Here is a 25,200-nt window from a genome sequence, read left to right on the forward strand (position 1 = left end):
AGCTGAAAGTACAACGTTGAAACAGAATCATTAGTATTTTCCCTAGAATTCAAACAGTAAAACCCAGCCTCTTAAGCAACGAATTCATTATTTATCATATTAAAATATTATTTCATTTAAAGCTGTATGTGGCTACGTTGTTTGCATCATTTATATCTGTCTCACTGGCTCCTCACAAAGTGTCATAATTACTCTCTGTCAAGTATTGTAAAAGAGATGGAACCTATGAGTTGACATTGTTTTAAAGCCCACTAATTTTTGTGTTGAACTGGATGTTACAGGACCACAACTTAAAAAACAAAATTCTTTTCCATTTTGGCTACTGTGACTTACTGTATTTAATTTGCCATCGTATTTAGCTATAGGTCACTCACCTGGAAGACACAACTGTAGTTTTTCCACAACTGTTGTAATATTCCGTTGCTGAACTCTACATCGGATGATTTCCTCTGTTTGGGCTATCACCTTAGAGATTTAAAAAAAAAAAAAGAAAAAAAAAAGAAAAAAAAAGAAAATCACAATTAAATTATGCAAATAAATTTAATTTGCTACAAATATTCATAATGCCCATATAGGAAGCACCACTTTCTCACCTCTTTCCCAGCATCCTGAAGCCTTCGGTTGGTATCAGTAACTTGGACCTTAAAAATAATTTCACCTTTGTTAGACAAATATGCATATATTGCCCTGATGTGACTGCTCACCCTTGTAATCAGATCATGCTTCATGAGAAACTTAGAACAAAGAAATGCAAATTCAAATTAACTCTACAGCTTGAACTTGAACTTTTGATCGCAAAGGGCTTTTGTTAACTTCAATTACTTATGACAGTTCTTTCTAACAGATTCTGTGGCAAACTTCTCAAATTTACTTGGGATTTTTGAACTTTCCTTGTTTCTGTAGGTCTGTCAAACAATTCAAATCATTGACCCAATTGACCACTGGTCCCTTTTTGATAACCTCAATGAGCTCTATGGGCCATTCATTGTCTGTAAGAAATGGTGATTGCATTTTATGGTAATTAAACATTCATACTTTGCTGAATGCAAACACTGGGTGGTTGATTAACATCAAACGTGGAAATCTCCAAACCACAGCAACATTTTAATGCTGCAGGTGCAGGCAAAGCTCGACCTCAGATTTTCCCACATAGTAAGTGACTCATTAGGTCATCATAATAAGGAAGCACATTCTAGTTTATTAAAAATCTCATTAATTTCTGAACAAAGATGCTCAATGACCTCATTGATGCTGTATTTGGTCTCTTGTTATCTGAATATCCTTTATATAATGCTCTTCTAATCATAACCTCTGATGAACTATGCTCATTCTGTCTGGTGTGCATATTTTGCTCTCAAAAGTGTAAAGAGAGCTAAAAGGGACGGATCTCATAATTCACTATTCTGCATTCTGGTTTGGGAGTAAATCTTAGTTCTCATTTCTAAAGAAAACTACTAACTCCACCTACTCTCCTACTCATTACAAAGTAAAGAAAATTTGTGTCTCATGAATAACTGCAGTATTTTTATTTTTCTAATCAAGGTTTTAAATTTTTCTAAGGTCTGACATATAAACGTGTGGTTAGAAAAAGACCTATGTAAGAAATATTGGTTTTGCCATTTGTTGTTCGTTACCTTCTGAGAAAGCCTTTAAAAAGGGCAAAATAATTTTGGTAACATTTGCTGAAAACATACATTAAAAAAAAAATAATCAGAATTAGACCTAATAAAATACTCAGCTTTGTAAACGTAAACTACTGGATCAGGCAACAGCTCTGATTACAAATCTTAAATAATCCACTTTTAAAAAGTTGTTGTATACATCAGAGTGTATGTCATAATCACTAAATTCTTATTCTTCAGTAGAAGAGTCAAGTTCCTTTTTTTAAATTCCAAGACAAATAATATATAAAACTCCAAAAAAACTAGTTCCTTACCTTTAATTTTTCTGCATCAGCCCTAACTTTAAGAAGTTCTGTAATAGCATCCACAAAGCCCTGATGGTGAAAATTGCACATCTTTTCTATCTCCCTGTCATGGTTACGTATGCAGGCATCTAGTTTTTCCATAAACCTCTGATGTGCATTTGGTTGGTCATCATATACAGACCTGTTAAACACAAATAAGAAAATCAAAGTTTACTTTTTCCCCCAGCTAAAAATAGTATGCAAGGATCTTTATTGAAATCTCTCTCTCAAAAAGAAAATAAAAGCACACAAACTTGATGTTACGGTGGCATCATTTGTGATCCACTCCACCAAAATCATCATTAAAAGAACGAGATGGCGCAAAACTGAGAACTGAACCCAGCCCTTATGGCATTAATCCAGGTGCTTAACCAGTTACATCATGGTTGACCTGAGCCTCACTGGTCTGTTATTTATGCCCTAATACTATGGGTACAAAAGAATCAGTTTCTCCAACCACCTCAAATAGCATGGATCGCTTTTCCATCAAATTCCACTCTTTGCTAAATATAAAGAAGTGAAAACATACAAATTTGCTTTCCTGGTATTCCTGACACCAGACTTATCCAACTAAATCAGGGCTGGATGCTTCCAGCCATAGCGACCGGAGCACTGTGCAGCAGCAGCCAGACCCCTGGCGGAAGGCAATCCCCACTGCTCCCTGCCTCCTCCTGCCCATGCTCAATGTCTCCCAGAGCAAAATGATGACATGCACATGCCTAAGGCTGCTACCTCAATGGGATCTAACTTTCAGGAATGGCTAAAATCAGGTCTTTTGGTTTATTTTGCTAATTGTTTGAATAGTACACTTATAAACCTCAAGCAGGAAACATGACTCCTGGAGAAATTACCAGCGTAGCTTGTTGAGTCAGAAATAGAAAGCTGCAAGGAAAAATGCTCAAGCATGAGAACGAGCAAAGGAGATGGGGCCACTTATAGCTTCAGACTTTAGCAGAGGAAGCAAGAAAAGAGGTATTACAGAGAACTGTACTGGAAATCAAAGGTATAAAGTCTCCCAAGAAATGTAAGGCACAGGCAGTTCCAAAATTTTATTAATAACCTGATATAGTAACAACAGCAAAGACAGGTAATTTTTGAAGCAGCTTTTCAGATAGAATGAGAGTGGCAATACGAGGATGATATAGTCATACATATATAAACAGGTTTCTACTGCAAAGTACAAACGTTCAAAAACAACAGGAGATCAAAAATCTTTAAACTGCTTTTTTTAGCCTCTAATTTCCTTTCATATTTACAAAGTTTTCTCCAGAAATCTGTAAGGAGAAGCCGCTTTTTAAAAAAAATTTTTTTTAAAAATCCTTAAGATGGGGGATGGGGCGGGGAAAGCTGAAGTTCCAACAGTCTCAATGTTGCTTGTAGAAGTACAGTCTTAAGTTCAAGATCCAGGCAACAGTGAGTCAAAGTCTCTAAAACTCTTGAGGAGAGAGAAAGTACTTCTCACCCAGTCTTCTTGGAGAAGTATGACTTCCCATATTCTTCAAGATCCTCTTTTCTAACCAGACAGCTGTGCTCTGCCAAGATCTGGGGTCATCATCACCCATTCAACAAACCTATAGCTGAGTGTCTGACAAGAACTTGACCTTTCAAGGAAGAAAAGGGTATAGAAGAGATTGAAAAGACTCTTGTAACTAGATTCTTCATCCTTTTTGAGTTCCTTTTGACCTTGGACAATATAGTCAGAGAAGCAACTGAAGTTAGAGAAATGAGAAAGGAAGTAAGCTGTCCTACATGCCCAAGGAAGAAAGCCAATTCCTGATAGCCTGCTTGCTATAGGTATTTTCTCAGGGAAAAATCTATTCAATAAAATACTCCTAGAATATCCCCCTTTAGCTTATGATAGGAAAATAAGGCTACAGTACTGAAAGGCAGGCTCCTTCCTCCAAAGTGCACCAAGGGAAAAATGTAAGATTGTTGACCCATGAAGTGGTTCACAAAGGGAAAAATACCCCTCACCCTCTCCACTACCGCAGTTTGAAATGACAGCTGGAAGGAGCAAATGTGTGACAGTCAGTCTGTCCTCTCCAGGTTACTGTCAGGCTGCCTGAAAGAGACCCCTCAAGGCTGTCCAGGACAACTGAGGTTTAAAGGGCTATGGTGGAAGATCATGAGTGAGCCACACCTGTCAGTGGGAAACACCTGCACCCAGAACCTGGTGCTGGCTGGAGGGAGAAGCAGCAACCTGGCCTGGGACGAAATAAAGGTGCAAGACTCATAGTCAGCATTAAGTGATCTCTCATTAGGCAACCTAACATTCTGCATCTGAAGACAGAGTGGGAAGCATGTAGACAGTATCACTGCTACCTGTAAAGAAATGGGAAAGGGGTGAGAAGAAGATTCAAGAACTGATGTTGTAGTGCTCCAAAATACATGGTACAAGCTGGTGATGTAAGTGCTGCTCTGTCTCTATAAGAAAAGGGTCACAGATGTTGGAACCTACAGGGTGGACACAGAGGGACATCCACAGGTCTCCAGAGTACCATTCCTGGAGAAGAAATAAAATTATTAGGAGGACCAGAGGCATCAGATAGTGCCTTCACAGATATTGGGCATGCATGAGCTTCCTCTGAATGGGCTGGACTCGCCATCTATACTGCACTGGATGCTAAAGCAAAAACCAGAAAAAAAGTTCAATTTATTACTACTTCCTCAAGCCTTTTAATTAAGGGTGGAAGGTGTCTACAAGTTCAGGTCTCCTTCCAGAGTTCTCAAAGGGAAGTGAGAAAGGCGTATCATTATCACAAAGATAGGAGACTTCCATCTATCACTATGGACTCATAACTGTAAGCTGTGTAACATAACCGTAAGTGAAAACAGTAGTAAAATACAGACAGACAGACCAAATATACCTAAAATGAGAACAAGACTGTAAAAAGATGGTGCAAGAGGAACTCCATACTTGAGTTTGTGGTAGCACATACTTTCTTTAGTGGTAGCAATGCACTGTCTTTTTGGACTTAGTTATTGCCTGATGATTTTGGGGTATCCAGTAGCTGCAGTTCAGCATGGCTGTCTTGATACCTTTTTATCGATTTCAGATCTGTCAACACTGGCAGACATGCTGTTAAAATACTGAGAGAAGGAAATAATTTGTCATCAGGAGATTTCTCTTTAAAATGTTGTCAAACAATTCCAGACAACATAGCCAGAAATCCTGGAAGCACATACGATATAGCATAGGCAATACAGTATTCACTGTTATAAAAATCAGTATTTATTATTTTTTCCTCAGTATTAAAGCTACTTATACTTCAGTTTAATGAAAATAAATAAAGTACTGGTTGATAATTCTCAGTGGTATTATCACAATATTTAATTCAAAATCATACAGGGAATAAATGTTTAAAATTGGGGAGGAAGAAATCAATACTGTGTACATCCCGACACACTGCCTTAACCACAACATTCCCCACCTTATTAAAATAATAGTTACTATTTTATGTTCTACATTGTACTGTTTCCTGCAGGGATACTAATAAAATGGTGATCTGTGATCTAAACCAGTATTTTGACAGAGCTCCTTAAGATTCACTAGTGGTATAAATTCCATATTAATTACATATGTAGACAGCTCCATCTTGTGGGAACAATACAAATCAATCCTCTTCAGTACACTAGTGAAAAAAATCCTGAGACAGAACTGCTTACCTTTAAAGAAAAAAATCATCACAGCATTTAAAAGAAATTCACACTTTGTATCACAACTCTCTGATCTAGGTGAGAAGTAAGAAGGCGAATTAAACAATTTCACTAACTTCCTTAAGACGGTGTACTCTTAGGACACTATACACATGTTATTTCAGAGGCTTCAGAAGGAAGTCTGACCTAAAGCACTGGCCTCTTTGAAAGTATAAGTGTACTTGAGAGAACCATGCCATCTCCGGCCATGGACAGAAATTAGGCTTTTTCTCAAAACTGCAAACACAACTGTGGCAATGCACACCTAATTTACCCATTATGGAACATCAGATAGTACAGTATGGTTTAGTTCTGATACTGAAGCTCATTTTCCATACATACATTTCAAAAATTACCTATACTTACCTAAATAAAGTAATTTCTACCTTTGAATTATTATCTGAAGGTGTACATTTCAACAGATTATGGCACTGCAAGCAATTATGATAGCAATTCTGCACTTTTCAGAGTTAAACTACCAGGCAGACAAACCATGATATTGCAACATCTTGGAGAGAGACATGGAATCCTGAAAGCATCCTACAGCTAATTCTTTTAAATTACGAGACAAACTTAACAGAATTTACAATGCACACACACACAGAGCTCTGTTGGGAAGACAGTGAGGAATGGTAACCCTTCCAGACCCATTTCCTTCAGGAGATGATTATTACATGCACTTACGTCTACTCCAAAAATCCCTCTCACTTTAAGTTGCTTCACATACATCAGTGGGAAGTGTCATAAAAAGGGGCAAACACGCCTAGGCTATCAAGAGAAATTTTACATGTGTAATATATAGTTATTTCAATTTTTGTTTACATTTATACACTTCTGAATGAAGAATCCCAAGGATCCTCTTCAGCTTTATGGACCCCTGAAGTGGATGCTGGTGATCTGAAATATAGCACAAACCTGAACCGAGCTAAACTGAAAGACCTGATCAGTTTATATTACAATTGCTTTCAACCTCTGATCTATACAGCTATAGAAACCTACAGACTGCTAGTGGCTGATTCACACCATGAAACTCTAAAGAGCAAGCTTTTTCTCAGTATGAGTCTTCAAACTGAAAAAAAAAAGGGAGAAAATCACAGATGTTGGAGACAGAAGTTTGTACTTAATTTTGGCACACAAAAAAAAAATACGCAATATACCATCTTAATTTTCAGTCTCGAATGAGAGAACATTCACTTGAGTGACTAGTTAGACACCAGTACCGCAAATCAGTGACAGGGCATGTACTATTTTCATTCCTAATTGATGGGGCAAGCAGGGCATCCATGAAGAGCACAAGCAGAGCTGAAGGATTTTTCTGGTAATGAATAGCAGGTTATTTGTCTATATTTCTAAAACTCTGTACATAGAGACTTTTTCTTCGGACTTATCCCAACAAGTGGACAATACAAGTCATTAATGCCAGTCCAGGTAAATACAAGATAGTGCAGAAGGCACTTGAAAAAGGAAAAAAATTAACTAGGAATAGTCAGAGACAGCTTAACCTAAAGGAGAAAGATGTCTCAGTCAGTGGCTCAATTTAATGGCAATAAGGATATTTTTACCTTGATCTTTTCTTACCAGCTGGGCTGAAGGGAGAAAGACAAGCGTAAGTAGATTTGAATTCAGTTCCCAGTAAAAAATTAAGGAGAACTTTCAGATATGCAACCATTTTCCAATTGAAGAAAATCAAACAAGGTTACTTTATAACATAAAAAACCTCCCTAAAATTTTTATTTTCAAAACTGAAAAGGTCTTAATTGACAATTTTTTTGTTTACATGCAAAAATCTATTGAAGCACCAGAGGGCACTATCCTATCCACAAAAATACCAGCCGCTGAGCAAGCAAAAAGGCTAATCTCCAGAGAGCTAAAATTCAGCCAAGAATCATAAAACCTAACCTGCTGTGAATTCCACCTTACCGTTTACAAATTAATAATTTTAAAAAATCAACTATCCTCAAATAATCTGATCCATTCTATAATGACAACTCCATACATATGCATTAACACTGCAAGCCACTATCATAGATCTCTTCACAAATGGTTACAGTACAGCTTCAAAAATAGATTTCTGCTATCATTTAAGTATTTTCTGTGCATGTAACCAGGATACATGTCATTAAATGCCTGAGTGAAAATGGGATTGAAAGAGGATCAGCATTTCACTAAGGAGGAAGGAAATAAAAAGTTACAGGCCAAAAAAAATCATAAGCCCAGAAATTAATTTAATACATTGACCGGACTACTGGAGAGATAGGCAAGGGAGTGCGTATAGACTAGTAAGTATAAAAGCAGAGGAGCCTGAAAATATTTTTTGAGACTACCCCAAATTTGCTTTTTCCCTCCTTATCCCTTCACATCTACATCATCTTCCCACTAGAAAATGAGAATAATCAGAAACCTGAACACAACTTCCCCTGTAACCTACTTGGTGGGAGTTTAGTATGGAAAAGTGAATTGCAAGAGTAATCAGAATGAGAACTGAAGTAATTTTGTCCCTTATATCTATGGCAATAGCTGTAACTTTTCAATGGTAAGCAGAACTGCTCAGGTACGCAGGCTTCAGGCAAAAATGAACTTGAAGAGTTTATTTTATTAAAAATAAAAGCTCCATACTTTCATATGAAAATAATGATGCAGAAGACAATATGAATTCCTGGTTGGTGATAAATAACTCTGTCAATTGAAAAATCACTACTAGAACGGTCTATTAGATAAAGAAAAAAAATAATATTTAATAAATCCTTTTGGGGTTTTAAAAAAATCTGTTACTTCTTGAAGGTTTGGGGGTTTGTTTTTTTGTGTGTGTGTTTTGCTTTTTTAAATGGGCAGTGATTTGATTTTTAATTGCAACCCATATTCAGTTGAAACATCTCTGAGCTTATGGAGCATTACTGTAAATTTTTAGAGTGAACAATTCTCTTCCTAGTAATTGTTTATACTAATAGGTTCTAACAGCAGCAAAGACTCTTAAAACAGATCATCTATTTAAAAAATAGGAAAAAAAAGTGTCAGAAAATAGAGAAAAAAATACCGATCTTTTTACTGGACAAAGTAGCTCCTCATTAATGACTTGCCACCTTTCACCATTTTCACACACCCCCAACCCATCCTGTTCTGTCCCATTTCTAGGACAAATTGCAGGTTCCCCACCCCTGCCTACACTGCCACAAAGTCTTTCATTTCCTGATTACACAAGACATATGAAGCAATTAAAAACTGTATACACACATTCTTTTGAGGGTACTGATAACCACTTAGTAAGTGCCAATCTGTTACATCTCCATGAATGCTGTGACGATGACAGGAATTGCACATATCTGCACAGTTGTACAAGTTTGTCATGGAACGTAAGCCTGACCATGCAAATTCTGAACTGCAAGGGATGCAAGTAGAACTTTAGATTTAGCATTGTGAGAAAAAATAAACTTTTAAATGATCACTTTGATCAGTTAAACCAAGTCACAAAAAATAGAAACTCGGACATAAATTTTTTTTCTGTTTTTCAAAGTAATACTTAAAACAAAACAAAACACACACACACACAAATAAACCAACTTCCAAATGAAGAAACTGTGCTTGTGGAAAACCATGGGTTTAGAATTCGTACTTTGCTACCAAAGTCAATTTTGTACTGAGGCTAGAGATGCTCTCAACTAGCTCCCATACACACATTGCAAGTAGTGGCCCAGTTGATGTTTGTCCTCTCCCTCCATTTCTTATTTGATAAAAAAAAAAAAAAAAGAGCGAGAGATTAAATAAAGTTATAAAATAAGATATTTACAATTCATATTTGCATGATGAATTCAGTGGGATTTTGCAAGCACAAAACACTGACCATGCAAATTAAGATTCTGCCTTTAAACAGACCTGTCATTGTGACTATAACCATGGCATCCCTAACCATGATACTGTATCACATACTCCATTTAAGCTGCAATTTCACAGGAAACACTGCAGAAACTTCCTCTGTCTTACAATAAACAAAGATATTTTCTGTTTACACAAACTGCAAACTTTGCAGGGATTTTTCCATGGAGTAATTTCATATAGGTTGCTGCATACACCCTAAAAAGCTTTATAAAATAATGTCCAGGTGTTTCCTGTAATTCAACTGGAGTTATGGTAATAAGCACATTTCTTAAAACCTCAGCAGCCTTTCTATGCCAGGTGCTACCTAGGGTCCAGTTCTGCCATACTTATTCATAATTACATCTCACCACTCTATTTAAAAGATTGCATAACATGCTAGAACGACATAGAACTCAAGCTATGGCCTAATCAGAGAAAAGATTTTATTAATCTTAGTTTAGCTGTTATGCTTTGCTTGCCTGGTTTTCCTGGATGTGCAATTTCTGTGAATTGTTCTCACTAATAGTATCCTGCTTCTATGAGCAGGAAAGGGCTGAGTACAGTTTGTTAGTTAACATTACTTCCTATAAGCAGGGTCCATATTCTGTAGTAGCAGCACTACAGCAGTCATTGTTCATGCTGGATAAGCAATGGATCACCCTGATGGCTGTTAATGGACATCCTCTGCAGCGAAACATGAACTGATAATCAGTAAACCCAGATTTGCAATAGACTTCCTCCTTCCTGTTTTTACACTGCTGACCACGGAGATGCCTCTTCCTGCTAAGCCTTTGTGTGACTTACTGATGTATGAAGCAAGAAACTGAAAAACAAGTGCTGCGCTGCTATTTTTTTCCTAATTTTGTGTTGTAAAAGTAGATTAAAATGACAGCAAAAAAAATGCCAGCTTCACTCACTTTGGTGCTAGCTATTGCCATGTAACAAAATGCCAAGTCTGGCCATCTGTTTCATATACCTAAAGGGATACAGTGGACATAGTTGGAACGTGTGTGATTTTATAGAAAATAAAATAAGAAACTGGAGTTCATATAGCAATATTCTTATCTTCCCTTAATATTTCCACAGACTGTAACATAAATTGTTCCATTTTAGGAGCAATGGATTAATCTATAAATGAAATTGTGAGCTTCTAAGTTCTTTTTAAAGATTTGATCAGATTGCTATTACACATTTCCCACAAATAATTACCCATCTATTACAACCTATAGCTAAATTTTCTTCTTTATCTGGGACACTTTAGACATAATCTTCAAGACAAATACGTACCAATTGTTCCAGTAGAGACTTCAGGAGACATACGAAATAGAACAGAACACTTAATGTCACAAATGCCTAAGTTACTTATTTCAATAGGCTTTGAATGCCAACACTACACAGATGTAAATATATTATTTTAGAAATCAAGAAGTTCCAGATTAAATAAAATATCCAATAATTAAAAAGTTTCAAAGCCAACTGGATTAACAATGTATTGTATTCAATACAAACCAGGTAATTCTTTGATGTGTCACATTCTTCTGCAAATATATAACCAAAGCATATATTTTCTAATAATTTTATATTATTAATTTTTGTTAACTCTATGAGCTCACACAGCCTATACATAGAAAATCATCATGTATATCTCTCATGCAAATCAACAGCCTGTACTATATATCCTTTGCATATGCACGTTGCCCAGGATCACTGAAGAAAATGAAAGATGATTTTAAAAAACGTTTGGTTTTAATTCAAAAGCCCAACTAAAACTAACTCACAGTGTTTCTCTCTGTTGGGAAGCAACTAACTGTGTTGAAGCAACTGACTTCTACTACTCTTTGTTACCTTACTCCAGTCCTCTACCTGCTCAATAAATAGACTAAGCAGCAGAAAATCTGTTCATGCCTTAGGGAAAAGTGACACTCTAGCACGCCCCAGAAACTCCACATTTCAAGAGGAGGTAGCATGCATTGGATACCTCATTACCATTTCCTAAGTTTATAAAACCAAACAGAACATACATACAGTATAAACCAATATCATCCATGTTACTTTTATATTGAAATTAACTAAAACCAGAACTCAGAAGAAAATGTTGCCTCACTGAAATCAAGGGGTTAGAGATCCTTTAAAGTCACTCTACGCATAAGAAATGTGCAAACTGTGAAAGTCCCAGTGAGAGCTGCTACCAACAGAATCACCTAATGCCTGTAGTAGAAAGGAGAGTGTATTAAAATTGAAGTATGCAATACTTGAAAGTTTAAACACTTCTTTCTGAAGTTGAAATGGCTCAAAAGTATTCCCCTAGCTACACATACTACAGTATATGCATTATTAATTTTGTATTACTCTGATTCATGGGAGAATTGCAAGTTGCACTCAGTGCAGTTTTGCAAGCAAATTACTTTCTCTAAGACACAGTGAAAATCCCACTCAGTATTAGAGCTGAACACCTTTCTCATGCTATATCAAAAAAAAAAAAAAAAAAAAAAAAAAAAGAAAAGGCCCAGCCCTCTCTGCAGGTCCCTAGTGCAGAACTGTTAAAAGACATCTTTTAAGTCCCCTCTGTCAAATCCCAAGTCTTTCCATCAAGGTTGATGCACTCTCAAACCTGCTTCTTTCCTTCTCAATACCTCCATCAGTGATTAAGTTCCCTACTAGTTTGGTATTACTGGCAAAGGTTGAGGTACAGGAAGGGCTTCAGCCAGTCTCCAAGAGAGATCGTTAACTCCTTCCTGTATGGGACACAGTTTGTCAGTCATACAAATTATTTCTTAGTAGACGTGGACAAGATGAGGAAGAGATGCGTTGTTGAGCATACTTTAAGCTGAACATCAAACTGAACATGATGTCATTGTTATACCAAGGTCTGTGGTGACAGGGATTAGGTTTGGGCATTTCAACCATCACCAGGTAATAGCCAGGAAGACTGGCAACAGCTAGAATTTTTTAACTAGCCATAGCAAGCCCTTCAGTAAGATAAAATCTAATGTGATTACTTGATGCTGACGCAAAGCTAGGTTGATGTTTTTGAAGGAGTTAGTACCTAATACTTTACTACAACCCATAGAAATAGTTTCCTATTTGCGAATCCATTCCTGGCATTATCTTAGAAGCATTATTTAAGAAATATCAATCCTCATAGATTTTTTATGAGGTCATTTTAGTAGTATAATCTATAAAATGCAACATGACAAAACTTGCTTAACTGCAGTTGCTGCAATTTCAGCCCTGTATGTGCAAACACTCTAGCACTTACAGGTCAAAAACAGGTTTATATTTAATGGAATTATGCTAAGGCTCCTCAGGTAGACATCTGTATTGAGGAAACTGCAAAGTCTTAGATCAATGGTTCAGCAACACACACAGAAAGCTAGAGTACAGTGTATGCTGTTGGCTTCCCAAAAAATCTGCAAGAAAGTAAGTATCCATGTGACTGGTATGTGTGAAGGATGTAGAATTATGCATTTCCTATGCATATGGCAGGTCCATAATCTGGGTCAACAGACACTAAATAAAATCAGCTTGAGGAATAAGTTGATGAAGAAATGGCATGAATAATAATTGGCTTTCCTGAATTTAACTGATGTTACAGCGAATAAACCATTCATATGATGAGAAGGCTAAATTTAGATGAGACATAATGATACAAACTGCACCTATCAAGTACACTATTCTGGATCTCTCAGCAGATGATCCCTCTATTTTAAAAACTTTAATGTATTTTGAAACATGTTTCCTAAACACGGGAACAATTTCAAGCTCTTTGGTAATGCTTGTGAAATTGGAGAGAGCTATTTCAGAAGTATTATTCACATAGGTTACTAGTTAGGTTAAAGCTTCACTTGGCAGTTGCCCATTTGGAAAACACTGCAAGAACTGAGTCAGAAGCTGATGCATGAACACTTAAAAAGATCAAGATAACCTGATTTGCAGACACATATTTCATGACAAACTTAATCAGCATTGAACCTAAAGATTCTTCACACAACAGAAAAATGCAGTGCAGATATGATTACCCACAAACAGTTTCAGGCTTTATAAGAAGTAGAGAAGTACTATGTTGAAACTTGCAGTAACGGAAGCAAATCCTCGCTGCCTTCTAAAACACTTTTTCTCACTAATGGCAAATCTGCCTGAAATATCAGACTAGTCTACAGAAAAAACAGAATTGCAGTTTTGCCACTGAATATATAAATGCCAGCTTAATCAGTCTGCAGCACACACTCTTCTTATGCTGTTTGACTCTATGTAATAGACTAGCAATAAAAAAATATTGCTCCTTTATAGCAATATACATGGTGATAAGACCTGCTCACATAGATCGTTGCTTTATCTGACTGTTGCCTTTCAACTTAAACACTCAGAATATCATCAAATCCTGCACCAATTAACAAAACCTGCAACCAACACTACCAGCTAGCCACTAGCTTTTCAGGATACACTGTTCTCAGTGAGCAGGCCATTTTCCTTACTCTATAGCAACCCACTTGCAAAACAGGAGTGAGCTATTATAATAAAGATAAACTGATATACAAATATACATCAAAGTACACTCTGTGACCTGATCCAAAAAAGACCACAGCTAACACAAGGAATTTCTAGTTCCTTTCATTGGGCTACTTTCTAACTTGTTTGAAAGGGAACCAGGAAGGAAACACATTAACTTGAAAACTAAGCAGGGCCTGAAGACAGACCATTAACGAAGATACAGACTACTGATTTTCAAACTACAAAAATAGCTTACAATATTGAATAACATGATCATACTATTTGAAATTGAAATACATCATCAAACCATTTCAATTCTGATTTAAAGCATTGGTTTGATGATCTCAAGAGTCCCTTACATTTGCTCTATATTTAAAACAAGACTAAGCTATAGACAAAAATGTGAACTGCTGGCTCATAATCCAAACCCAAAATAATGAAAATGGAGAAAAATGCCTTTAGACAATCATACCTGACAAGTAAGACCACAGGGCAAAAATGAGGGCAACCACATTTTGTCATTGGATAACCACATCACAAATCCCAACAGCCCATAGGCAAGCGCTCAGAAAACATGTTTCCCAGCCTGCAACTGTGTTAATGCTGTACTATCTTCCCACACCTAGAGAAGTCATTCATACTGTCTATGCTACTGCTTACTAACTATTCTGCTAAAGATACAGAATCACATAACTAAATCACGCCTGCTAGTAATAATAGTGTATACTTTCAGTAAAACAAGTTACATTGAGGCTTCAGAGCATCCTGTCATACTCCAAAGGATATTTTAGGTGCTTTGTTCACTTGGCTTTGGACAGTCCCCTCAATGGATACAGGAATATCTCCAAAATACAAATTACAATCCCCAGTCTGGGCAAAGCACCTGCAGTTGCAAAGCATACCACAACTCAGTAAAAGCAGCAGAATTTGACTCTCACTCCATATTTCTACCTCTGAATTGTCTTAGAAACCTTGATCAGAAGAGGACAAAACAGTCTTGCTCGGACCACTATTGCTACCTTTGCTTCCTCAATTTATTCCTCTAATGATGCCTTTTACCTTGAGCTTTTCTGCAACAAGGACCGAAGTTCAGAAAGAACAGTTATCAATTACTTCTAACACTTCACCCATAATCACTTATGAGGCTCACAACAAATCTACATCCTACCTCTAAACTCTGTTCAACCTAAATGAGAAAAAAGCAGCACCATGCAGAAGTGATTTTGCTTTACAGCTGGGTGCCTCAGTGCTGCCTTTACCAGTGCAATGTAGTCCTAGGTCAGTGGAAGGTCATCGCAGCATATTGCAGCATCAGACAGAAACGCATTAACCTAACAGCTCTTGTCAGTGTGACTACTGTAGCCAGAGACAACATGCCAGTGAGATGTCTTCATAGGAGTCCCTCTAATAACTCTGCAAAGAAGCTTCATGGCCAGCACAACTTACAACAGCCTAGAAGAGGCTCTAACATCTACCAAGCAACAGCTTGGTGATGACAGATTTCAGGAGCAGAGGAACAGAGAAGTTGCTTAAAAGCATTTTTACACTGACTTTCGAGCAGCACTTTCTGAGCTGCGATTGTGGGTCAAAGCCACAGCGTACATCCCACTTACAGATACATCAGTAGACATAGCACCTCCTTATCAACTTCACCTTAGCTACAAAATTTGTCATCGATTCCTCTATAATTTTTAAATTTTATTTTACTTTTGTATTAGTTGTTCAATCAACTGATTGTGGGCATGGAGGTACTCCTCTGACAGGCTATACACAGGGATCACAGAACACTGCAAACTCAGTGATGTGAAGCTCATATGATGAAGTGTTCCTAAAAAGTCTACCATATGCTTACGCAATACACTGCCAAGCTACAGTTTAAGAGCTAATTAACTTACTTTCAAAAAAGGGCTTTGAATTATTACACATTACTACAAGCTCAAAGAAAGTCGTAGGTATAGTATATCAGGCCACTGCCAGAACAACAACTTCTACTCTATTGAGCTCCACTTTGACCTATTTCAACCAACATAAAACTAACCAACCAGCAGATAAGGTCAATTATTTTCTTCTGAATAGAATTCATCTTATTAATTACCCTGGCATGTCCAACAGAGTATTCAAGAAGTGTGGAGACACTCTTAAAAATTTACTCTTGAAATTCTGTTAATATGTATTTATATGGAGTTCAGTGAGGGCCTGAAAGTTTTTTATTATTAACTTTTTAATATTTTTTTTTATTATTTTGGAGAGGGATATGGGAATTGCCTTTCTTTTTGTCTTTTTCCTTTTCCTCTATAAAGATTAGAAATGCACTGACAACTCTCCCTGGTTTTGCAAAGCCCAACAGTATGTATATGACATGAATTGTAAGACATTAACATGTTATATAAAAAGGTGAGAGTGACGAGCCTTTAACAGGTGTTGTCATTAATCTCATTTAGTTAGCCATTAAAGTTAGAAAAATGTTGATAAAAGTTTCACAGTCTGCTGAAAAAAAAATTAACCCTGGCCTGCTATATACACAGTCTGCCTATTTAATGAAAGGCATGTTACACAGTTGATTTAAGTCTCATTTATAATGACTCAGTGTGTGTCACTAAAATTAAAGATGCAAGTTAAATACCAGCAATTTTAAATCAATAAATTCATTCACTTAAAATTTAAAAAAAAATTAATTTAGTCAAATACAATACAAATAATTTAATCAAATACAATGTCTTCATTTTATATTTCTTGAGATGCAGAGCAATCTTTAGGAGCTAACTTACTCTCCTAAATAGTAAATAATCCCAGTTGTACTAGCTGTACATTGATTCCTCCTATAAAGGACCTGCGTTTCACATTGCTATACGTGGGTGGATCTCAGCACTAGAAAATCACCTGCAGGATCAGTCTGTATGTTGTTCCTTATCTGTAAATTACACACAAAAACATTATATATCAATATATGTTATTATTTTTTTATATCATAAGCACAATTGCTGCCACTCTTCTAGCAGGGTAGGAAACAGCACCCTAGCAGAGACAGCTATACCAAACTAGCAAAGAAAACACTGAAGAAAAACAAGAGCAGAAACGTGTTTCCATGGAATCTACATATGGCCCACAAAAAAATTACACTTCTTTTGTGAAGCATGGATGCATTAGGAAGATATTAAGCTCTTGATATTAACAATTAAGGATAAGTCAGATCTTGTATATCCTGTGATCTTCAGGATTTAGTATTACCTCATGCTACGTATCCAAACCGCTCACCTCAAGTTTGTTCTTTTGTTCTGCTATTTAAGTAGGTATGTTGGTACTTTATTTCATGTCACGATGCTGTAAATATTCTCGTAGCATTAAAGACCATAATTACAAAAATATTCCATTTCACATAATGAAATGAATGTAATTTCAGTCATTGCATGAGACAACCAGAATCAATACCTTCCATTACTTGAAATTGATGGATCGCTCTATGTTATATAGCCTTACGCAACTGCACATAGAATTACTCAGTTCTTTGATTTATATTATTTAGCAAGTAAAACCTAGATCTTGTGCAGAAAATAATGCTCCATTTTATGTTCACACTTTTGTTCATTGAAATAGATCTTGAAATTAGATGTGGGATTTTAGACTTTTCAGTTTCACACAGCAATTCACTAATTTTAACAGGCATAGCTGAACAGATAGCTACAGTTTTGATTTTAAACATTGCCGTTCTTATAAAGTAGCAGCATATTTCTGTGATGTTGGCTGAACTTCTTTCAAAATACTCAGCCAGGTGTAACCATTCTTTAGACTCATTTTTTTGATTTGTAAATGAACACTAGAGGTTAAATCAGACCAACATGCATTTTTCTAAAAATTCTGAAAGTCAGCAATGCAAAACTCCCCTTCTGAAAAGTCAGCAAGACAACAAGATAGATAAGATAGATGAGATACAAATGGAAAAAGAAAGGACAGAAACATGCAAAGAAATTATGAAACTAAATGTCCACATTTATAAAAACTTGTTTAAACATTTTAAATGTTTAATATGGGTAAGAGATTCATATTGTGCCTTCCCCCTTTTACATCCTTCCACCATCCACACCTGTGGTTTCCAAACATGCTTTCTCCCACTGTGCAGCCTAATTCTCTGTATGTCCTTTACATAGGTTCCTCTGATATAAGCTCCATACTGGAGATGATAGCGAAACTGCAATTATATTTAATATTTGGTTGCTACGTTTTTTGTTTTGGTGTGTTTTTTGCAGACATAAGCTCCAACCTGCGTGGACTTGTTAGCTGAAACATGGCTAAACTGCCGCCAGGGACAACTCAAGTCTGAAAGCATCTCGGCCACTTTCTCTCAACCTGAGCTCACAAACTCTCACAGGTGAAGCTTCTTGTGATGCTCAGCTTCAACACCTCCACACTGTATTCCCAATACTGGCTGTGCTTAAGGAAGAGTAAGGGGAGCTCAGAGCACAGTTTGCTCCGAGCGGGCCTCCAAGACCAGGCTGACTCCACAAGCAGGCCCTGGGTGATGTCTGGGCCACTCCACCACACTCTCTATTTGGGCTCTTGAGGACTGACTAGCCCCAGCCTCGCACAAATGCCCAGGCTGCCACCTCCCACACAGCCCTCCGTGCTGGAGGACCCACTGCAGACGTATGAAGCCAACCACAAAATCATTTGGCTGTGAAATGCAAAATGACACCTTTCATGTGCAACGTATATTTTTCTCCCGTCAGTTCTCAGCAGGTTCCCCATCTGCGTACCCCGTATTTGCCCCTTCCCAGCCCTGCCCGTGCTCTCCAGCAGACACCATCCCCTCCAGGGAAAGCCAGCAGCATTGTGTTCACCACCCTGCAGAACGCTGCCACACAACCTGCCTTTTCCAGTTCCCTGCTCACAGGCTTCCCAAAGAGATAACATGCAAATTCACAGTTCTCTCTCTCTCTCTACCCGGTTTGACTAGTGTCCATGCTTTTTCACTCCTTTCAGGCATCTCTAATCAGGGAAGCATCAGCACAGCACCAGGATGAAGATCCCCTTTCCCCCTGCGCCTCCTCCATACCCCGAGTGACTCCCTCCAGGCCCTGCCCTTCTCTCCCCAGCTCAAACTGAAGGGCACTGACACGTTCCTCTCTGACAGGAAACATTAAGCAAAACCTATTCTTCAGCATGCAGGCTACGCCATTTGGCAGTATGTGGAATCGGAGGGAAAAGAAAAAAAAAAAAACAACACCGAAGCCATGGCATTTCAGAAATGCTCTGAACACTGTCATATTTCCAGAAGGAACCTGACCGGGGCAGGGGATTTCACACTGCGTTAGGAAAGGTTGCACATAGAGGAGCCCCGCAGTTACTGATGCGAACAGCCACCCACAACAGGGATTCGGTCCCCTTCTCAGCGCAGGCCCGGGGGTACAGGCACACCCCAGGGAGATGCCCCGTGCCCAAGCGCGGGACAGGAGCCCTCCCTGCCCGGGCGACCGGGTCACGGCGGACACCCCCAGCCCGGCAGCCCCCGGCGGGCCCAGCCCCGGCGCCCCGTCCCGAGGACCCGCCGCGCCCACCCCCGCCGGAAGCCGGGCAGCGGCCCGCTTCACCGGCAGACAATGATAGAGGGAGGCCAGCCCGGGGGCCGGGGTATGGCCGCAGCCTCCGCTCGGCCCCCCCCCTTCCCTGGCAGCGCCGCCGGCCCGGGGGCGAGACACGCCCGCGGCCGCGCCGGCCCCGCTCCCTGCCCGCACCGCACCGCGCCGCGCCGGCCCCTTCTCCCTCCGCCACCCCCGGGCGGGCCGGGGCGGGAGGCGGCGGTCGGGTCTCCGCGGGTCGCCCCTGGGGGCCGCGCTTCCCCGCCGGGCCCAGAGCGGCCGCTCCCGCCGGAGGCGCTGCGGGCGGCCCCGCGGTGTCTCTGGGGAGGAGCTGTCAGAAAGCGCGGCCGGGCCGGGCCGGGCCGCGGCTCTCCGGGCGGGCGGGCGGGCGGGCTGACAGGGCGAGGCGCGGGACCCTCGCCCGCCGTCGGCGCCCCGGCTTCCGCCGCCCCTCACCTCAGGGTGGGTCCCACGCAGGCCGTGTCGGTGCTCTCGATCTCCTGCAGGATCCGATCATGCTCTGGGAGACTCTCCGCCATCTTGGATGGGAGGGACCCGGCGGCCGCGCCGCTGCGGGAGGCGCCGGGGAGGGACGGAGGGCGGAGGCGGCTGCGGAGCCGGGCGGGGGGCAACGGGGGCCGCCAGGGAGGGCTGCCCGGAGCGGAGGGGGGCAGGCGGCCCGGGCGGGAGGGAGGAGGGCGGGGAGGGCGAGGGCGAGGAGGAGCAGGTCGTCCCGGTCCGCGCCCGCCCGGTTTGTCCCGTCCCGCCGGGGCCGCCCTGGGAGCCCGGCAGAGCCCCTCCGTCCCCTGGGCATCTCCGGGCGCTAGTGTCCGGTAGAGACCGCGGGCAGCTGCCGCTGCTTAGCACCACCCGCTCTGCCCCGTGACAGAAGGGACACCCAAAGTCCGACCCCTCTCCCGGCTACGCTACGGACGGACCAGCTGCCCTTCCCGCGCCCCGTTGCACCGCGCTGCAGAGACGGCTTGAAGGCTTATAGGGTCAAAACCGGCCTTTTCCTCTGAGCTAGTTCTGGTTTGTTTCTTGGGGTGTTTGGTTTTGGTGTTTTTTTTTAATTTGTTTATTTGTTTTGCTTTGCTTTTAACTGCTCCCGCTCACGTACAAGCCGGCCGTGCTAGTCCCAGCAGGGAGGCGGCGGCGGAGCGGGCTGGCGGCGGCACCGAGGCCAACGCGGAGGCTCCGCAGGGGGTTCTGCACTCACGTTAGGTCACCGACTTGTTTCCTTTCTCTCCTTAGGTGATAGAAATTTGGGGGTCGGGGTGAAAATAGAACAACCAAAAAGTGCGGCTTTTTGTGCGTTGGCTTGCTGTGGTTCATTAGAAACTGGGGTATCGTTTCCTAGTGCCCTCGAGCATGTGTACAGAAAAGCTTCGTTTTTCAGTGGAGGAGGAATAGCCCATTTTCTATTTAAATTATACACTTTGTGGTTTGTGGCCAAAGATGAGCTAGTCCTTGGGTTTTGCATGCTCAGGAGACAGGATACACCTGCTTTCTGGGCAAAGTTACCTGCGCACAAGTGCGAAGCCAACATAAAGTAATAGGTCTGAAGTGTAAAACTTCAGGGTGATGTGTGGCTGCTGTTCCAGTCAGGAACTGACAGCAGTTTACAGCTGTGAATGCATCAAAAGTCTAGACACCAGCCAGCTACAATTATGTTTGGCACCCTTCCGGTTATTGTAATCAAACTCATCATCTGTCCTGCCCCGCTGCAACTACACCTGGACGCTAGTTAATAAATGGCACCAAAGACTGTGTACATCTTGTCTATGCTTGTGGTTTTATCATATTGAATCGGTGTTGATTCAGATGAATTAAATTGATGACACCTACTAAATCAACAAGGACTATTCCAAATGTAGACAAGTGCCTACAAAGTGCATGCTGCAGAAAGAAAGCAGGAAAAATCCTACAGGCTACTGCTGCAGTAGTATGTCCTTCAAGAAATGACTCAAATGCAGTAACAGTCTTCCCACATATTGCTTTTTTTTTTTTCCATCACCAAATTACTGAAGTAATAGATCAACACATACATTTTTTAGGGTAAATTAAAATTTCTTTCTTCAGTCTGATAGTCACTGCAACTTGACACCTGCAGTGCCAGGCAGGCTATTTTTAAAACTCCTCTACAGATACCGGCAATATACTTAGACACATAACATCATAATCTTTTATGTATTACTTTTTTATAGGGATGAATATGCAGAGGAAATTTTTTTCAGTTGCACTTTTACCATTAAACAGTTTCCATAAGCTGCAAATGAAAAAAATACTAAAATCTTCAGATATTTAGGAATATCAACAGTAAAACATTAATTAGTTGTATTTAATGATTTTTAAAAAGTTGCATTTATTAAAAATGTAAGAATAAGAAATGATTAGTCCTTTAAAAAAGTAGCTGTTAACATCAAACTAAAACCACCACTACACAAAAGAGCAAATGACCCCTTGTTTTCATGCTTAAGAGTAATTTCTTTCTTCACAGAGTCTGCAGCTAGCCTTCAGTGACAGATAGCTTTGTTCTGGTGAAAAGAAAGAGCTGGGTAGGTGACCTTGGTTTGCAGTTTTTCATTTAGGGCCAATCACTTTGAAATTAACTTCAATTTTCTTGTAGATTTCAGGGTCAGGAAAACAAAATTTCTAATATATTGGGCTGACTTAAAGAACAGCTATAGAATGGAACAAATCCATCATGAACAATATAATATTATCTAAAAGATGCATACCTTAGGGTGGTTCCAAGAGGCAGGTGAAAGGACTGGATCTCAGCAAGGGCATTTTCATATATCTGATCTTTGTTTTCTTCTAGATATAATTCTGACAGATTTGACTTGCTTTTCCTTGCCATAGATGAGCATAAAACTAGTCTAACTTTAGGAGAGGACTTTTATTCTGATTATTATCGTTGACTAAGTGACTCTGTAGTCAGCAAAACCAGACATGAAAAAACAGATCCTGCGCTAACCTCGTGACTCCTGAGGACTTTGTGTCCAAGAATGGTGCACAGCTGCTGTTTTCCTGTCTCTGCTGGTAACATTTGCTTCGTATGCAGTACCCAGGCCTGCACAGTCTTTTTTCTATGTGCTTCCAATTCATTTATCTTAACAGGAAATTTACTGGCAAAAATGATATTTTTACATCATTGTAATAGTTCACCAGTAATAAATATTAAGCCTGAAATGTAGTCTGTTTGAAAACACAATTTTAAAGTCATTTCAGACACTAGATATCAATGCTTAATTTCTCTGTTAAGTTTTATGAGATTAAAAAGAATAATTTATAAAAAATATTGTATTTTTCCTTTTGCTGTATAAAAAGCCCCCACACACAAGAAATTAGCTGGATTTATGAAGCAGGTTTATGGACTTTGTAAAGCAGACTGGAAAAGCAGAGAAACTTATTTTCTTGTCTTTTTCCTTTTCAGCATTAGTAGATGCTACTTATAATAATAGAGTACAAAAAATGCTCTGGGATAACTGTGTTTTTTATATGAGTGTGCAATAAACAAAACTGTTACTATTTCATTACCTGTGTGGAAGAAAAAGAAAATGGATAAACTACAAATGTTGAGAGCGGTGCTGCTGTCAAGTCATTGTCGTTATGATGATGGCAAAGAAAATAGTTTGCGCAACTGCCACCAATTACTTTAATTTCACGCAGTTATTTCAGACGTGAGACTGAAGTTCTAGATTTTTCAGTTTAAGCAACTTTTAGAAGCCTAATTCAATAGTATGTGGAATAGTCAATCTTACTATATTTGGTAATTTTCAATATGTCAAAAGTTTTAATCAAAATTTGGCTATCTCAGTACTGCTCCTGACCAAATTGATGACAGTCTTGACACGCATGGTGCAGTCAACAGTTAAATGCAGGAAAACAGAAATTACTCATTTCTGACCAGGGTGATAGATTGTTTATTCACTTCTCCATGCCCAGCGGGAACACTGAGGAGATGACTTCACACCAGTATGAGTGGGAAAGAGCTCCAAGAGCTACAATGAGTTACACACGTACAAATCTCTAACGTGTGTTCCCTTGAATAAGCTGCTTTAATCACCTGCTTATTTTTAAAACAAAACTAAGCAATTGCTCTGTTAGCATTAATATCCAATACATTTCCTGCTTTCGTGTTCTAAACAGAGTTGTGAGCCATTTTTACACCTTTCACAAGAAATGGGAGCCTGTGATTGACCCATCCAGCCACTGGATGTCACACAAATGCAGGTGAAAGGATACTGTAACTACTTGTTCTAATCTCAGCAGACACCAGTTTCAGTATTAATTTATCAATTATGAGGTGACACTGTGAAAGTAAACTGCAGAAATGATTACGCTGAATAAGCTGAAGCTTAAGCTTATTCACGTGATAGAAGAAAGTACATCTGCTGCCACCATGGCAGAGCACAGGCAGTAATTCAGAGATGCCTTGGACATCTACACCCAGCCATCACACACTGTGGCTTTCAAGAAAAATAGGATACAGCAATGGGAGCATGATGCTTTTTACAGAGTGCTTTTGTGAATGTTTTTATGTGATTTTAAGTGAGTTAAATACTTGCAGAGGCTTTGGGTACAATTTCTTCTTCCTTCTTTCCCAAAAACTCACACAGATGCTTGCTTTAGCAATAAATCAACCAAAATAAGCAGTACTCTCATCTGTTGTGCAAATGTTGTTGTAGGTATCACAGCTGCCTGGAAATAAATATGTTTAATAACAAAGCAAAACAATGTAAAAAGAAGCAAACAAATACAAAAGTGAATGACCAAGAAATCGACGTGTTACGGTCTGTTCAGTTGTGGAAGTGGGTGTTGAGGTACCTTGGTTCTCTGTACAAAGTTAGACCAAATTACACCAGGCCGGGCTGCTTGGCTCTCCACAGTGGTTTACACCCACGCTGACCCTGTGTAAGACCATGACATGTGGAGAAGGATCTAACGTATAGTGGTGGATCTGCAGCTGACCCAGATCCATGGGCAGGAGTCCGTTAATAACTGCCAAAAGCCCTTTCTGCTGCAGGTGATCCTGCTTCTTTGCCATGCTGCCTGTCCAACTTGCGCTCCCCCTCTCCATTTCTGTCTTCTGCTGCTCCCCACCTCTTCCACAATCCCAGTGCTGATTAGGCTTGCCCAAAGTCTATGTCTTTCAGTCACACGTGGTCTTTTCCTTTTCCCAGCCGAGTTCAGGGCCACTCTCAAAAGGCTTTAGGGAACTGCCTTGTCCAAGGAAATAAAGCTTTTTCCAAAAAGGCAAAAGGACAAACTCAGTACTGTGACATGACACAAGCTGATACATTCATCGACTTCTGGCAGAATAGTGTATCTTTACTTCACAACTATACATAACATGCTCAGAGGCTGCAGCTAAATAGACTAACAGCAAAGACAGTGCTAAGTATTTAATTTAATACTGTTTTTTTTTTAATTTATGGTACTCCCCATGCTGAAAAGGAGAGTGGCAATTGTCGTTTCTGAGGCATCATACTTGTACTAGTTGAAATTTAACGAGGCCAAGAAGTCTGAGAAAGTATTCATCTACTAGAAGTCTCTGCAGAAAAAGGGAAGATATTTTCTGTGCTTGTTAAATTCTCGCTATTTCTGTGAAGGAGC

General features: G+C 39.7%; 1 protein-coding gene across 4 annotated transcripts in view; it reads right to left on the reverse strand.

The window, feature by feature from the left end:
- EXOC6 (exocyst complex component 6) overlaps nt 1-22,558 on the reverse strand; it is a 97,469-nt gene extending 74,911 nt beyond the window's left edge. For 3 of the 4 annotated variants that reach the window (XM_075026086.1, XM_075026084.1, XM_075026087.1), the window contains exons 1-4: nt 22,320-22,558; nt 1,937-2,108; nt 594-641; nt 375-465 (exon numbers count right to left, since the gene is read on the reverse strand). In XM_075026086.1, the coding sequence (XP_074882187.1) occupies nt 375-465; nt 594-641; nt 1,937-2,108; nt 22,320-22,441 (433 nt within the window). In that variant the 5' untranslated portion in view covers nt 22,442-22,558. Of the gene's footprint in view, nt 1-374; nt 466-593; nt 642-1,936; nt 2,109-20,034; nt 20,358-22,319 lie in introns of those variants that run through there. The other variant, XM_075026088.1, reaches the window with a different exon arrangement.
- Between the last annotated feature and the right edge of the window lie 2,642 nt (nt 22,559-25,200).

The sequence above is a fragment of the Buteo buteo genome, chromosome 4 (assembly GCF_964188355.1).
Source record: "Buteo buteo chromosome 4, bButBut1.hap1.1, whole genome shotgun sequence".
In the NCBI taxonomy this organism is placed as follows: domain Eukaryota; kingdom Metazoa; phylum Chordata; class Aves; order Accipitriformes; family Accipitridae; genus Buteo; species Buteo buteo.